Below are 15,607 nucleotides of genomic sequence, written 5' to 3'. Positions count from 1 at the left end.
TTCTTGTAAGCCACCTCCATGGGGCAACATCCACCCCCCCTCCCCGAGTCATACAGCGCTTGTGGAGTTGTTCCACCAGTGGCGAGTGGTGGGTCCAGTTATTCATGGAGGACTGGGAAGACGACTGCTGGCTCCAGAACTTCCGCATGATGAAGTGGATATTTCTGGAGCCATGTCACTGGATTGCCCCCACCATCCAGCACTAGAAAATTCATAGGAGGCCCATGCTTCCCCTGGAGAAGAGAGCTGCCATCGCCGTCTGGGAGCTGGCCACCTCAGACAGTCGGTACCCTTCGGAGCAGGCAAGGCGACTGTCGGGTCTGTCCTCATGGAGGTAGGGTATGCTCAGATCACACACCTGACACAGGGAGGGAGGAGAGGTCTCCCAGGCAAGGGTGACCCTTGGGGACAGGGGTGGGGACCTGGGTGGGGAAAGAGGAGGGGCCTGGGAGGGGACAGGGAAGGGGGAGGAGCATGTGCTGGAGCCTGGGGGCCCTGGAACCTCTTGCCACACACGCATGGGCGCTTTTGCCCTCCATCCCATGGAGGTCGTAAGGGTGATAAACGCCATCCTCCCACAGTGGATTTTCTGTGTCGGGGACCTGGACATTGCCAAGGCAGGATTTGCTGAGCTAGGGTTCCCCAACTGCTTTGGTGCACTGGGTGGGACCCACATCGCCATCTGGGGCCCAGACCACAGGGCAAGTGGTTTTATCAACCAGAAGTGGTACTCCAGGTGGTGCTCTGGGGTGCTCCAGGCCCATGTATATGCCAAATGATGATTTATGGATGTCTGTGTGGGCTGGTTAAGCTAAGCCCGTGATGCCTGGCTATTCAGAAACACGTGGCTTGGGCACAGGTTTTGGGTAATAAACATTTTTTTATATCTTAATTCCCCAATATGTTTTGAGTAATGTATCTGGGGAAAGTCTCAACTCTGTCACCTGTGCATTGTGAGACAGTATGAACCTGGGAATATAGTCAAGCAATAGTTGAAAGATGGGAAGTTGGAAAATTGGCTGTTGTCTCCTGTTTGTCCTTGACTGCCTTAGGGAAATCTCTCTGATACTTCATTTGGTTGTGCAGCACCACCTGATGGTGTGTTGAGTGACAAGTCTTGTAGAGGCTATCACCAGCAGAGTAGTGTGAAAAATGCCAGAGCTGGGCAAAGTTGTGAGCAAATAGGTGGCAAATTTGTAAATGAAACAAAATTATGTAACATACTTAAGTGCAAAACACACTGTGAACCGTTACAATGGGAGCTCAGAAAACTTGGTATTTAGGAAACAAAATTCCAGATGCAACACAGTGTTCATAAATGCAAAGTAATACACATGCAGAGACATAATCCCAACTATTTTTAGAAATATATGGAATCTAAATTAGGTGTTAAAAACGAGCTCTTTGTGGATAGTAACTCACAGAGTACCTGAGGACAGCACTCTGATGACATCCACTCAATGTGCAGCAGCAGTGAAAGAAAACTACCATGACATTAGGAACCACAGGCTGCAAATATGATCAGGCAGGACAGGTTAAACCTCTTCTTGTGCAAGCAAGGCCACTCAGTAGGGGAACACCAATTATGGGGTTTGCACACAAAAGTTTTTTCTTATTGTTATGTGCTGTTTTGTACATTCCCTTGCAAGTATTGGCAGCAGCCACTGTAGAAAGACGGGATCCAGGGCTACTTGAACGATTGGCCTGACCCCATATGGCCATTGTGGTCTTCTTAAATAGTTCCATTGGCCCAAGGGCTGCTCCATACAAGCTTGTTCCAGGGATATCCTCTGTTAGAGAGATGGCAAAGCCACACCCTGCCAGACATCCACAGCCTTCCCCATGTGCGAGGATGACGGGGGTGAGTGTGGCCACCTAGGGGTCTGGTGTTGTTGCACAGGATAATAGTGGCTGATGGTTTTGGTGAGAGCTCGATTGGAAAAGGAAGAATTTTTTTACCCTCTGTGAAAAATTTTCACTCAAAATGAATGCTTCCTTTTCATCCGTTTTCAAGAAAGCTGTGATAGAAATGGTTTGTTTTGAATTTGAAAGCTCAGCTGCAAGGAGGCTGCTCTGCTGCAGCTGCCTGGATCTCCAGGAGAAATGGGAGGCTTTTCATTCGCTGCTCCTCCTGGTAACATGAACGAAGGAGGCACTGTTGGAGGGTGTGGCTGCACTCTGGGTACACTCATCCTTTGCTATACAAGCACAATCGGTTCCCAACTTTCTGCTCGTCGGCGAAAACTCATGAGGGACACTAAATTCTCATTGAAATACACGTAAAGGTCTCTGATCGGTTCCAAGTGCTCCCAACTCGGGGAAGGAGTGGCAGGAGGTGGTGCTGCGTTTGAAAGGTGAGTGAACCTTGCGTTGGGGGTTCAGAAAAGGTTAAAGGCTGGGGGCTGTTTGGGGCCATGAATGGGAGCGAGGGTTAAAACCTGGTGTCAGGTTGGGTCTGTGGGGCAGGTGGAGGGTTCAGGCTGCTGAATGTTGGGTATGGGGTCTGGCGGGTGGTGGTCAGGCTGAGGCGGGTTAAGGTCTAATGGGCTGGCGGCGGTGGGGCCGGGGGAGGTCAGGCTGATATGGGTTTAGTCTGTGGGGCTGACGGAAGTGGGGGGCGGGGGGCTAAGGCTGCCCCAAGGCCAGTCTGTGGTGCCTGTGGGGGTGTAATTATGCTGCGGGGCCAGCAGGGAGGTTAAGGCTGCTATGGGGTTGGTCTGTGGGGCTGATGCTCGGGGGCAATCAGGCTGCTGCAGGGCCAGTGGGGGCAGGGGGGGTCAGGCTGCTGCAGGGCCCGTCTGTGGGGCCGGCAAGGGGGTTAAGGCGGCCACAGGTTGGGGCCGTGGGGCCGGTGGCAGGGATCAAACTGCTGTGGGGCCAGCGGGGGGGGTCGTGGGGGGATGGTCAGGCTGCTGCAGGTTAGGGCTAAGGAGCTGACAGTGTTCAGACTGCCACGGGTTGGGGTTGCAGGGCTGGTGGGGGGTCACACGAGGGCAGCTTGGAGCTGCGGGGAGGGGGTTAGTCTCGTATTGGCAGGGGGGAAAGGTAAGTATATGTGTCTCTTGTTTAAGAGAGTGCTCCTAAGGGAAGGACTCGTTTAACGAGGGATGAGTGTATTGAAAGGTGAAAGCTTCCCAATCATTCTGTCTGGGGTATCGGGTCCATCAGCTACTCGAACCAGCCTTCTGCCTCTGCGCAGCCTCCTCCTATCTCTACAACACCCGCATCCGCAGATCCTCTGTGCAGAGATTACTCTGACAGGCCCTGGTAGCACATCTCTGTTGAGCCTGTGGTAGCAAGGAGCTGGGGAGGGTCCTAGAGCAGCTGTGGAGGCCCAGAGACTGCAGGTAGGTGGACCAGGATATCAGCGGCTCACTGAGATCTGCGCTCAAATTGGGAGAACACTGGATCCTGAGTTCCCTTTTTATCCCTCAGGAAGGAGAGACGGGAACTGCCCTCTTGGACCAGTCTGAGGGAAATGTCCGTATATGGAGCCTTGTGATCTGTCCCTTCCCAGGCTGCAACCTGGGTTTGTAATGCAGGGAAAGTCCTTCTGGGGAGAAATCTGACCCTGTATTATTATTAGTAGTAGAAGTCTTAAAACATTGTTACCACTTTGCTGCCCTGAAAGGGGCCATAGGACCAATCAGGACCATACCAATAGTGACCATAAGACCAGATTCCAGGAACAGACCCTGCAGCAGGGCTGGAGCTGCAGTCCAGTTGGGTAGCATCACCATCCGTCCCCTGTGGTTCGGCCTCCTGCCCTTTGCCACTGGCTGTCATTGGGTTAAAGCTGGTGCACATGAAGCCACACAGCTGAGGATCCCTGATGCCAGGTGGTCCCCAAGGGACGTGCCAACATGCTTCATAAAGGCAGTTGCTTCCCAATGCGAACAGACACTGCCTGCTGCTAGCGAAACCTCTCGGATGACTCTTTGTGCCTTTGGACAAAGCCCTCTGCTGTTAGTGGCTCCCCTGCAAGCAGGAATTGGGTATGTTGGCAGGTTTCACTGTCTTTTAAATGAGAACCACAGGGGAAAGGCTGCCAGCTGTTTGCATTTGCTGATGCTCTGTGCAGTGGCAGAGGATGTAGCAGGGATGTTGGGGTGACTCAGTGATAGCACTGGAAGGCAGGCGGCATTAAGTAATTCCTAGGGTCTTTGAGTTACAGGGATACTGGCATCTCTGCCTGTCTCTGGCCTGTGAGTTTCCGAAGTCAGGCCTCATAGTTTGCCCTCTTGTGGGGTGGAATCCCACGATCCTTCCACCCTCAGTCTGGGACTTGGGCTGTAGCACACTGTGGCTGATGGTTCTTAATGGACAGGCCATCGTTAGGTCAAGATGTGGGTATTAAAGTAGAAGTGTGTAACTGATGCTCAAACTGATGCCCAAACTTTTTATTGTAGTACAAATATTACAATCCAAACTTGGGTGACATTCATGTGTATTGAAAGTGCGTAGCAGAGTTTGGTGGAATTTATTTTGGAATGGGAAATTGGTAACTTTCCTGTTTAATGAACCTATTCTAAATTATTCCAACTGAATTTCCAGTGTGTTTGTTCTATGACCTCTTTCTACTATGAGCAGCTCTGTGATACTGTCCCCTGGTAACTAATCCAGAAGCTGTATCTAAACTTTATATTCAGGGACAGGAACACAATCCCTCAACAATACCTGTGCAAGAATTCCCAAATGTCCTGTGAGAATAGAGCCATGGGTCTACGTTTCAGTAAAGAGTAAAGAGGAAGTGCAGGAAAGTGGGGATGCAATAGTGTATACACGTAATTTATGCAAATCACCAGCTATAAGTGCATCACTGAAATAACTCATATGCTCAGCTAATTACTAGAGCAAACACTCACATCATGATACAGTTGGGCATAGTCAGAAGAGGGGTGTAAGAACGTGTGTGAGTGTGAATGTTACAATTGTAAAGTCACACAGTTCTCAAATAGTCTATGGAACTGCCAGCCACAAGATATCAATGGCACCAAGAGGTTTGAGGATTCCAAGAAGACTGGATCATTATGCGGGTAACCAGAAAATGCAAGTAGACTAGTGCACATTTTTAAAAATGTGTTGGAAGGGCTTGTTAGCCGGTGGTCAGGTGAGATGCCTATGCCCTTATTTTCACCCGAGTCTGTAACTGCTAGGACAGGAAAAGTCCCTTCGCAGCGGGCAGCCAGGGTGGCTGACAGGTGCCCCAGAGAGTCTGCTCCGTGGAGGCAGCACGACTCAGCGCTCAGCTCTCAGCACTCTCTTTCCAATGACCAGGCTAATTGCAGTTGAAAAGCAGCTGGGTTCTTTGTTTTGTGTTTGGCTTGCACAGTAACAGGGAGAGTCAGGTACTTATTTATTGACTAAGGAGACTTAACTCATGGTTACAAGATTACAAGATATACACTTTGTTTCAAGCTTACAAGATTTATACTTTGTTACAAAGATTACAAGGTTTACACTTTGTTCTTTAGTTGCCAATAGCTAGCATGTAACAATTCATAGATCTATTATTGAATGTGCACAACGAAAACAAAAGGAAAGCAATACTCTTAACAGGTCTTATTCTCACCCCTGCATTACCAACATGGCGTGGCCAGCATTTTCTCTCAGTCCCTCGGGAAGAAGCAATAATGATAATGAGGAAACAGGCGTCTCCTAGGACCTTGGGAGGCAAAGACCCTCCTGAACGGCAGATAGAGGTAATTGGAGCTCAGTTAGAGGGGCTGCAGGACCCTTACTTTATACGCATTGGGTCACGTACGCTTCTTCCTTATCTAAAAGGTGGCAATTGAATTAACTCATCTCGAGACACTGGCTCTCACAAGGCTGGTTCACACCTGTGGGGTGGAGATAATTTTAGGACATTCTTTCTTTATGGGCCGGAGATTTTTCCTCCGTCTGGGATGTTTGTGTAGGCGAATCAACTGATGGAACTTAACCAAGGGCAGTCTGAGGCCTGGCTGTTTATTAGCCCATTGTCTCTGCTCTGGAGCATCAAAACAGACTGTGCCTGAGATAAGCACATCTGCGCTCTTGGGCATTCCAGGGCTGAGCTGTTTCTTTTAACCCTTTAGTGCTCTGAAGCACCCAGGAGAGACAAGATGCAGTAGAGAAAAAGGAGGGGTTCTGTCTGGCTTCAGGGCTCTAAACCAAACTACGTTTAGCTGGTGTATGTCAGAGTGAAAGTTTCTTGGGGAGCAGATATCTCACAGCTGCCTATTGCAGGGCTCCTCTGCAGAATCAGAATTGGTGTCTGGATACTGGGCTGAAAGGACTACAGGTCATACTGAGTCTGGCAATGTCTTTCAGTGCTGTTAATTCAAGACTATGTTTTGCTAATCTTCCTTGAAATTCTACAGTCTCTAGAACTGCATTTACAGCAGAAAGATGTCTTATTGAATACCAGTTAACCTCCTGATCTTTCTCCTTTCAGGTAGGGAAGTTCAGAACTCCTCAGACCTGCCTAGGAACATTATGTGTCCTGTCAACGACACCAAATTCAAGTATGCAATGTTCATTCTCACAGGGATATCAGGGCAGGAAGATGTCCATCTCTGGATCTCTATCCCCTTCTGCATAACATACGCTATGTCCATAGCAGGAAATTCAGTCATTCTATTCATTATAAAAACAGACTCAAGCCTCCATGAGCCCATGTACATTTTCCTTTCCATGCTGGCCCTCACAGACCTTGGCTTATTGATAGCCACCATGCCAACAATACTTGGCATATATTTGTTAAACTCTAGGGAGATCAGCATCAATGCTTGTATTGCCCAGGCATATTTCCTTCCTGCACTTCAGTGCTCAGAATCTGCCGTGCTCTTGTTGATGGCCTTTGACCGCTTCATTGCCATCAGTAATCCACTGAGATATGCTTCCATCTTAACCGTATCGAGAATAAGCAGGATGGCATTGGTGTGTGTGCTACGATCACTTCTCGCAATACTTCCATTCCCACTTCTCCTGATGCAGTTACAATACAGCCGAGACAACGTCCTCTCCCACTCCTACTGCCGGAACGAGGACATCATGAAGTTGACTTGTTCGGATACCAGAATTAACAGTGTCTATGGCTTGTCTATTCAAATCTTAACAATGGGTTTAGACTTTCTGCTCATCTTCCTCTCTTATGTGATGATCCTCAAAACTGTGCTGAGCATCGCATCCTATGCAGAGTGCCTGAAGGCCCTGAACACTTGCGTCTCCCACCTCTGTGCTGTACTGGTCTTCTACTCACCAGACATCATCTTGTCCATTCTACACAGATTTGCAACCAGCTCTTCTCCGTTGGTTCAGAATCTTCTGAGCTATGCCTCCCTGCTGGTGCCACCCTTGATGAACCCAATCGTGTACAGCGTGAAAAGCAAAGAACTTCGTGTGAGGATTGTCAGGATGTTCACCAAGTGAAGGGTCTGTTCATCACCCTTCTCCCGCTCTGGTGACATGGGAGAAAATACACACATGCCATGACCACCTATTCCATCCTTGGCCCTTATATCTACTAACACATGACCTAGGGATTTTCATTCTGTTGTGAGATGTACCACTGGCTTTTAAAGCCTTCAGCGATTGGAGAGGGGCTGATGAAGGAGGACAGCAATTTGGGGAAGGAGACCGAGGCTTTCCAGTGACCCACATCCTGTCTTGTACAAGTTAATCATGACAGTTGTAGAGAAAGTAACTAAGGAATTCTGGTTAAACATCCAGCGGCTTCACAGCTGTTATGCTGTGGCAGTCCTGACAGTTCCTGAGCACTCTGGGTCCTCTGTGATCTGTGGGGGCTGCTCTAACTGTGGCTAGGGGTTATTCAAGGAGCACAGATGCTCACCCTTCACCCTGTGCCATCAGCCAAGTGCTTGTGAGTAGGTCACATGAGAGACGTGATTAACACAGGGCCCCAGGAAAAACAGAGGCCGACTCCCACTCGCACTGATGGCTCTGCACAGCTCATACCTGCTGACCCTCCCTTCCCACAATACTGGAGCAGAGCTGTGTGGCTGAGTGGCAGTCTGACACACAGGAGTCTTGCAAAGACATTCAGACCCAGGCTTCCTTCCTGTTGCCCTACCCGCCATTCCCAACATGTGCTGATCCATCTAGCCTGGGATGCTGTCTTCCCAGAATGGCCAGTGCCAGGTGCTTCAGAGTTAGTCAGCAGAATAGGTAATTATCCAGTTAGCCATGCACTGTTGCTCTTGCCCAGTTTTTGGCAAGGGAGGTTAGGCACACCGTGCTTCCCCATCCTGGCTAAGAGCCACTGATGGACTAATCTACCGTAAATTTGTCTTGGTCTTTTTTGAACAGAGTTGCAGTTTTGACCTTCACAACTTCCTGGGGCAAGGAAGTCCACAGGCTGACTGTGTATACACTTCCTTATATATTTTCTCCACAACTGTTATAATTTTGAGACGAGACAAGAAGCAACCTGGTTTAGAGTATAAAGACAACCACACATCCTGTTTTTACTGTGAGAACCCACTCTTTTTGGTCAGTGTGTATCTTTCTTGAGTACCTATTAGTATTCAGAGTAGCAACTTGTTCAAATTTAGCAAGATGTGACTCGCTCAAGATAATGATTAAGAACATAAGAATGGTCATTCTGGGTCAGATCAAAGGTTTTTCTATGCTGGTACCTCTCTTTTGTCAGTGGCCAATGCAAGATGCCCCAGAGGGAGTGAACAGAACAGGCAATCATCAAGTGGTCCCACCTCTGTCACTCATGATTCACAGACTCTTCCAATTTAAGTCCAGTAGGGAATGTCAGAATATCTGTAGTCAGACCTCATGAAGAATTTCACCCTATGCCCTCTGTATTGAGGTCAATGACTTGTGTTTAACTAATTTATAACTGTGTTCATTTAAAGCGTAAGGCATTCAAAGTTGATTTGGAGAGACAGAGGTAGCAAGATGTCCTTTCTCAATGGGGGAAGCAATACTGGAAGGCAGTGACTGTGAAAAAGACTTGTCGGGGGAGGGTCATAGTGGATGATCAGGTGACCATGAGCACTGAGTGTAGCTCTACAGCTAAAATAATGAGTGTAATCTGAGCGACAGAACCAGTGGAATCTCGAGTGGGATCCAGAGAGTTTATTTTATCTCTGTATGTGGCACTGGAGTGACTACTACTGGTTTATTGTATCCAGTTCAGGTGTCTATAGTCAAAAAGAATGCTGATAAATCAGAGGGGGATCAGAGGAGAGCCATAAGATGATTAAAGATTTAGAAAACCTGCCTTAGAGTGATAGGCAGAAAGAGCTCATTCTATTTCACTTAATGAAGTGAAGGTGAAGGGGTGCCTTGATCACAGTCTGTAAGTACCGGCATGTGGAAAAACAAACAAACAAAAAAAAAAAACCAAAAAAACTTTTAACGATGGTCTCGTTTGTGTAGCAGGAAAAGTTATCACAGCATCCAATGGCTCAAAATGGCAGCCATGCTTTTTCAGCCAGGCACTAAGGTGAATTTTTTAACAGTGAGGATAATTAACCGTTTCAACAATTTGTCAAAGGCCATTGTAGATTCTCTAGCCAAGACAACTATCAAATTAAGGCAGGAGATTGTTCTAACAGGTCTGCTCAAGGACTCATTTGGGGGCAAGTCTCTGGCCTGTGATATACAGGTGGGAAGACTAAGGTTATGTCCACAGTCTGCAACTGCTGGAGCGAAAGTTGCATATCTGTGGTTGACTTACTTTGCCTAGCGTGGACATCGCCTAAGCAATCACAGTTGTGCCTTCTGGCATTGGGATCTGCTCTGGTGCAGTGGGCCAAATTCACTGCTTTGCATGATATTCTGCTTAGTCTGGCTCTAAACTAGCACCCCTGTTTTGAAAGGGGGATGCTAATGAGACACTTTGGGATATACTAATGTGGTGTTGCAATGAATATCCAGCACCTCATTAGCATAACCGAGTCCATGGCACTTTGAAAGTGCTGCTTTCGATTGCACACGGCTCGTCTACATGGTGTCCTTTTCGAAAGGACCCTGCAGACATCAAAATATAACCAAATAGGAATAAGAGGATTTTGACGTCTGCAGGGTCCTGTCGAAAAGGATCCTGTGTAGATGAGCCACGCACGACTGAAAGCCTCACTTTCAAAGTGGAGGGACTGACATTATGCTAATGAGTTGCTGCATATTTATCGTATCGTTAGCATACCCCAATGTGTCTCGTTAGCATCCCCCTTTCGAAATGGGGGTGCTAGTGTAGACATAGCCCTTATGTTATTGAGCAGTAATTCATGAACCTATAGCCTTCTATCCTGTAAGCAATTAGATTCACCAATTAGCATGTCTTGAGGCCTAGGCACTATGACATAGATAAACTTAGGTAACTCGAAACTTTTGCAAAAATGAAAGTAGAGTGCTAGGGGGAGTTTCTTCCACAGAGACATGAGCCAGCCACAGGATGCGAACTGACACCAACTTCTGAAAGGTTTTAGATGGAAGACCTGACTGGAAAAATACCGTGGAAATGAAATTATATATATTATAATGGAATGAAATCAAAAATACACTACTCTTTAGAAAAGGAAACCTCATATTGTTAAATGGTTCCTTAAATATTGAGTCATTCTGGTCTGGCTATGGTCCAAAGAAGTGGGTCTGTCCCATGAAAGCTCACCTAATAAATTATTTTGCTAGTCTTGAAAGTGCTACTTGACTGCTTTTTGTTCTCATATTGTTAAGTGGAGGACTTACGTATAGAGGAGAACCCCCCACGGAGTATGAATTAGACACGGGAATGACAGCGTAAAACATTATAGAAGTGGTAGCCTAGGATAGTAGTAGAGAGACACACAATATTTGATGCTCACGAGAGGTCTTGAGAGTATCAAGACATAACTATGAAGTATCTGGTAGAAGACGTGTCCTGGGAGGTGTTATTCCTGAAGCTTTGATTTGCTGAATATGAAAATCTTATTTGTGTGCTTGTGTCATTTGTCTGCCTGAAGTTATGGCTATTGCCTGTGCTTCTGTATTTCATAGAATCATAGAATCATAGGGCTGGAAGGGACCTCAGGAGGTCATCTCATACACCCCCTGCTTCAAGCAGGATCAACCCTAATTAAGTCATTCCAGCCAGGACCTTTCAAGAAAAACCTCTAGGGATGGAGAATCAACCACCTCTCTAGGCAACGCATTCCAGTGCTTCAACATCCTCCTGGTGAAGTAGTTTCTCCTAATATCCAACCTACTCCTCTCCTTCTGTAACTTCAGATCATTACTCCTTGTTCTGACATCTGTCACCACTGAGAAAGTTTCTCTCCATCCTCTCCACACCTCAGGAAGTTGGGGGCTTCTATCAAATCACCCCTCAGTCTTCTTGTCTGTAAACTAAACAAGACCAAATCCCTCAGTCTCTCCTCGCAGGTCATGTGATCCAGCCCCTTAATCATTTTTGTTGCCCTATGCTGAACCTGCTCCAGCACATCCACATCCTTTTTATAACGGGGAGACCCAAATTTGGACACAATATACCAGATGTGGCCTCACCAGTGCTGAATAGAGGGGAACAATCACTTCTCTAGATCTGCTCACAATGGTCCTCCTAATGCACCCTAATATGCCATTAGCCTCCTTGGCTACAAGGGCACACTGTTTACTCATATTCAGCCTTTCATCCACCATAACCCCTAGGTCCCTTTCTGCTGTACTGCTGCTTAGCCAATCGGTCCCCAGATTATAATAATGCTTGGGATTCTTCTGTCCCAAGTGCAGGACTCTACACTTCTCTGTGTTGAACTGCATCAGATTTCTCTTGGCCCAATCCTCCAATTTATGTAGATCACTTAGGAGCCTATCTCAACCCTCCAATATATCTGCCCCTTCCTCTAGCTTAGTGTTGCCTGCAAACTTGCCGAGAGTGCAATCCAGTCCCTCATCCAGGTCATTAATAGAGATGTTGAACAACACCGGCCCCAGAACCAAGGCTTAGGGCGCACCACTTGAAAGTAACCGCCATCCAGATAGCGAGCCGTTGACCAAAACCTGTTGGGCCCAGCTGTCAAGCCAGCTTTCTATTCATCTTATAGTCCCTGGATTCAATCCATACTTCCTCAATTTATGGGCAAGAATGTTGTGGGAGACCGTATCAAAAGCTTTGCTGAAATCAAGGTATATCACATCCACCAACTTCCCCACGTCCACAGAACTTGTTACCTTGTCATAGAATATAATCAGATTGCTTTTGGTGAATCCATGTTGACTACTCTTGATCACTTTCCCCTCTTCCAAGTGCTCCAAAATGGATTCCTTGAGGATTCACTCCATTATATTCCCAGGGACTGAGGTAAGGCTGACTGGTCTATAGTTCTTGGATTGTCCTTTTTCCTTTTTCCTTTCAAGGTCGTGTCTACACTAGCCCCAAACTTCGAAATGTCCACGCAAATGGCCATTTCGAAGTTTACTAATGAAGCGCTGAAATGCATATTCAGCGCTTCATTAGCATGCGGGCGGTCGTAGCACTTCGAAATTGATGCGCCTCGCTGCCGTGCGGCTTGTCCCAATGGGGCTCCTTTTCAAAAGGACCCCGCCTACTTCGAAGTCCCCTTATTCCCATGAGCAGATGGGAATAAAGGGACTTAAGTAGCTGGGGTCCTTTCGAAAAGGAGCCCTGTTGGGACGAGCCGCGCGGCAGCGAGGCGCATCAATTTCGAAGTGCCGCGGCCGCCTGCATGCTAATGAAGCGCTGAATATGCATTTCAGCGCTTCATTAGTAAACTTCGAAATGGCCATTTGCATGGACATTTCGAAGTTTGGGGCTAGTGTAGACGTAGCCCAAATGTGCTTACTGTGGATAATACCCATAAGTATCCTTTCAGACATAACAGTGGTGAAGCTAGACTGTGCTGATGGGTCACCAGCAAAGACCACAGATTATAGAAGAACTTTGGCTTTCTGTGAAGATTACAGCCAGTTTGAGAGTAATGGTGGCTGTGACTCAGCAGGGAATATGGCAAGAGCACATTATATTGAACTCCACTTTGGCACCTGTATTTTTCCACAATTGGACCTAAGAACTTTGCTTGAAACAAAGTGTTCCTGTCCTATAGAAAAACCTTATCAGGTGGAGAATGTTATTGCCTCTTGGCCTCACTCACTACGTAACACATCTCCTGAAAACACTCAAGGAACAGAAACTGAACAGGACGAAGACCTGTCACCAAGCTAAAGGAATTTCAAACCTGTGCATAAAAACTTGAAGGTCTGCTTGTATCATCAGTCAGAGTGAGAAACTTCTCATCCAAATGCAAACTGTTTTGGCTTTATCATATTGAGCAAATCAGACCTTCTCTAATACCACCTCAGAAGACGGATGTAGATAGGCTTCAATTGCAGTTTTGTATATTTACTACACCCTGCGTCTTCATCTCTTTGATATACTTTGCAATCACTTAAAGTCCATATTTTTAGGTAATAAACTTGTTTTATGCTTTATCTTCACCAGCCTGTTTTGAGTGATGTGTCTGGGGAAAGTCTCAGCTCTGTGTAGAAAGGCTGTGGCACATCTCTCCCCCATCAAGAGGAAAGTAACTCATTGTCATGATCTTATACTTCACAGACATTTGTGCATTGCAAGACAGTATAACCCTGGGATTATACTCCAGCAGCAATGCAAACAATGCAGTCTGAGAAATGAGCTGTGCCTCCTGTTTGCTCTTTCATGGCTTAGGTAAATCTCTCTTGTGCTTCAGCTGGTTGTCCAACATGGATTCACCAGGGACAATTCCTGCCTGACCAAACTGATTAGCTTCTATGGTGAGGTAACAAGCTCTGTGGACATGGGGAAGTCAGTGGATGTGATATACCTTGACTTCAGCAAGGCTTTTGATACGGTCTCTCACAACATTCTTGTCCACAAGTTAGAGAAATATGGATTGGATCCTTGGACTATAAGATGGATAGAAAGCTGGCTTGATGGATAGACTCAAAGGGTAGTGGTCAATGGCTCAATACCTGGAGGGTGATCTGTTTCAAATGGAGTGGCACAAGGCTCGGTTCTGGGGCCGGTGTTATTCAACGTCTTTATTAATTACCTGGAAGAGGGACTGGGTTGCACCCTCAGCAAGTTTGCGGATGACACAAAACTAGGGGGAGAGGTAGATTCATTGGAGTGCAGAGAGAGAATCCAGAGGGACCTGGATAAATTGGAGGACTGGGCCAAAAGAAATCTGATGCGGTTCAATAAGGAGAAGTGTAGAGTTGTGCACCTGGGGTGGAAGAATCCCAAGCATTATTACAGGCTGGGGACTGACTGGCTCAGCAGCAGTACGATGGAAAGGGACCTAGGGGTTATGGTGGATTAAAGGCTGGAAATGAGTAAACAGTGTGCCCTTGTAGCCAAGAAGGCTAATAGCATACTAGGGTGTATTAGGAGGAGCATTTTGAGCAGGTCTAGAGAAGTAGTTATTCCTCTTTATTCAGCACTGGTGAGGTCACATCTGGAATATTGTGTCCAGTTTTGGGCCACCCCAGTATAAAAAGGATGTGGGTTTGCTGGAGCAGGTTCAGTGAAGGGCAACAAAAATGATTAAGGGTCTGGAGCACAAGACCTATGAGGATAGGCTGAGGGATTTGGGCTTGTTTAGTTACAGAAGAGAAGACTTAGGTGATTTAATAGCAGCCTTCAATTTCCTGAAGGGGAGTTCTAAAAAGGAGGGGGAGAAACTGTTCTCAGTGGTGTCAGATGGCAGAACAAAGAGTAACGGTCTGAAGTTGAAGAGGGAGAGGTGTAGGTTAGATATTAGGAAGAACTACTTCACGAGGCCGGTGGTGAAGCATTGGAATGTGTTACCTAGAGAGGTGGTGGATTCTCTATCCCTTGAGGTTTTTAAGTCCCAGCTGGACAAGGTCCTGGCTGGGATGACTTAGTGGGGGTTGATCCTGCTTGAAGCAGGGGGCTAGACTAGATGACCTCCTGAGGTCCCTTCCAGCCCTGTGATTCTGTGATTCTGTGGTTGTGCAGCATGACCTGATGTTGTGTTGGGTGACAACAGGGTTTGCAGGGGCTGCCTGTGTCACCATCAAAGCAGTATGAGAGATGCAAGCCCAGCTTTATCATGTGGGTACTCAGGGGTTCCACGGCACACCTTGGGCATGACAACCTGTCACAAAGACTGTGCAATAAACTAATCAATTAGAAAATGAAAGTCACGAAGACAGGGTGTGTGGCCGGGTCTCCTGCCCCACACAGCTCCCAAGGGCTCTTGCATTGCCTTCAGGGCTCCACAGCCTAATCCATATACCTCTCATAAGGTCCCACCGCCTGGTCAGGACTCAGTGGCCAAGTCAAAGTTCACAGGCCCAGCAGCCTAGTCATAACTGGCAGGCCCACTGGCCTAACCAAGGCCGCAGCGGCCCAGTCCTGGTTCGCAGTCTTAACAGCCAAGTCACAGTTCTCAGGCTCAGTGGCCTAACCACAGTTCCCAGTCCCACTAGTCTAGTCACAGTTCATAGGATCAACAGCCTAGTCACAGTTCCCAGGCCCAGAGGCCTAATTACAGCCTCAGTGGCCCTGGTTCTCCCTGCCTCGGGATTGCAGGGAGGTGGGATTCGGGGAGCCTGGGGACTCCTGCCCTACCAAGCTCCAGCCCAGGGT

General features: G+C 47.3%; 1 protein-coding gene across 1 annotated transcript; it reads left to right on the top strand.

Moving 5' to 3' along the window:
• The first annotated feature begins 224 nt into the window (after window positions 1–224).
• Window positions 225–7,413, top strand: LOC142018730 (olfactory receptor 51A4-like). Its single transcript, XM_075005182.1, has 2 exons — window positions 225–318; window positions 6,437–7,413. Exons 1-2 carry the CDS (start codon window positions 225–227, stop codon window positions 7,411–7,413), a joined length of 1,071 nt encoding a protein of 356 aa, XP_074861283.1.
• The last annotated feature ends 8,194 nt before the right edge of the window (window positions 7,414–15,607 follow it).

This window comes from Carettochelys insculpta, chromosome 1 (assembly GCF_033958435.1).
Source record: "Carettochelys insculpta isolate YL-2023 chromosome 1, ASM3395843v1, whole genome shotgun sequence".
Lineage (NCBI taxonomy): Eukaryota > Metazoa > Chordata > Testudines > Carettochelyidae > Carettochelys > Carettochelys insculpta.
This window is presented reverse-complemented; position numbering and strand designations above follow the sequence as displayed.

Coding starts and splice junctions, on each gene's coding strand:
- LOC142018730 (XM_075005182.1), top strand. CDS start 225: ATGCTTCCCCTGGAGAAGAGAGCTGCCATCGCCGTCTGGGAGCTGGCC. Junction 319..6,436: donor GCAGGCAAGGCGACTGTCGG/GTCTGTCCTCAT, acceptor TTCTCCTTTCAG/GTAGGGAAGTTCAGAACTCC.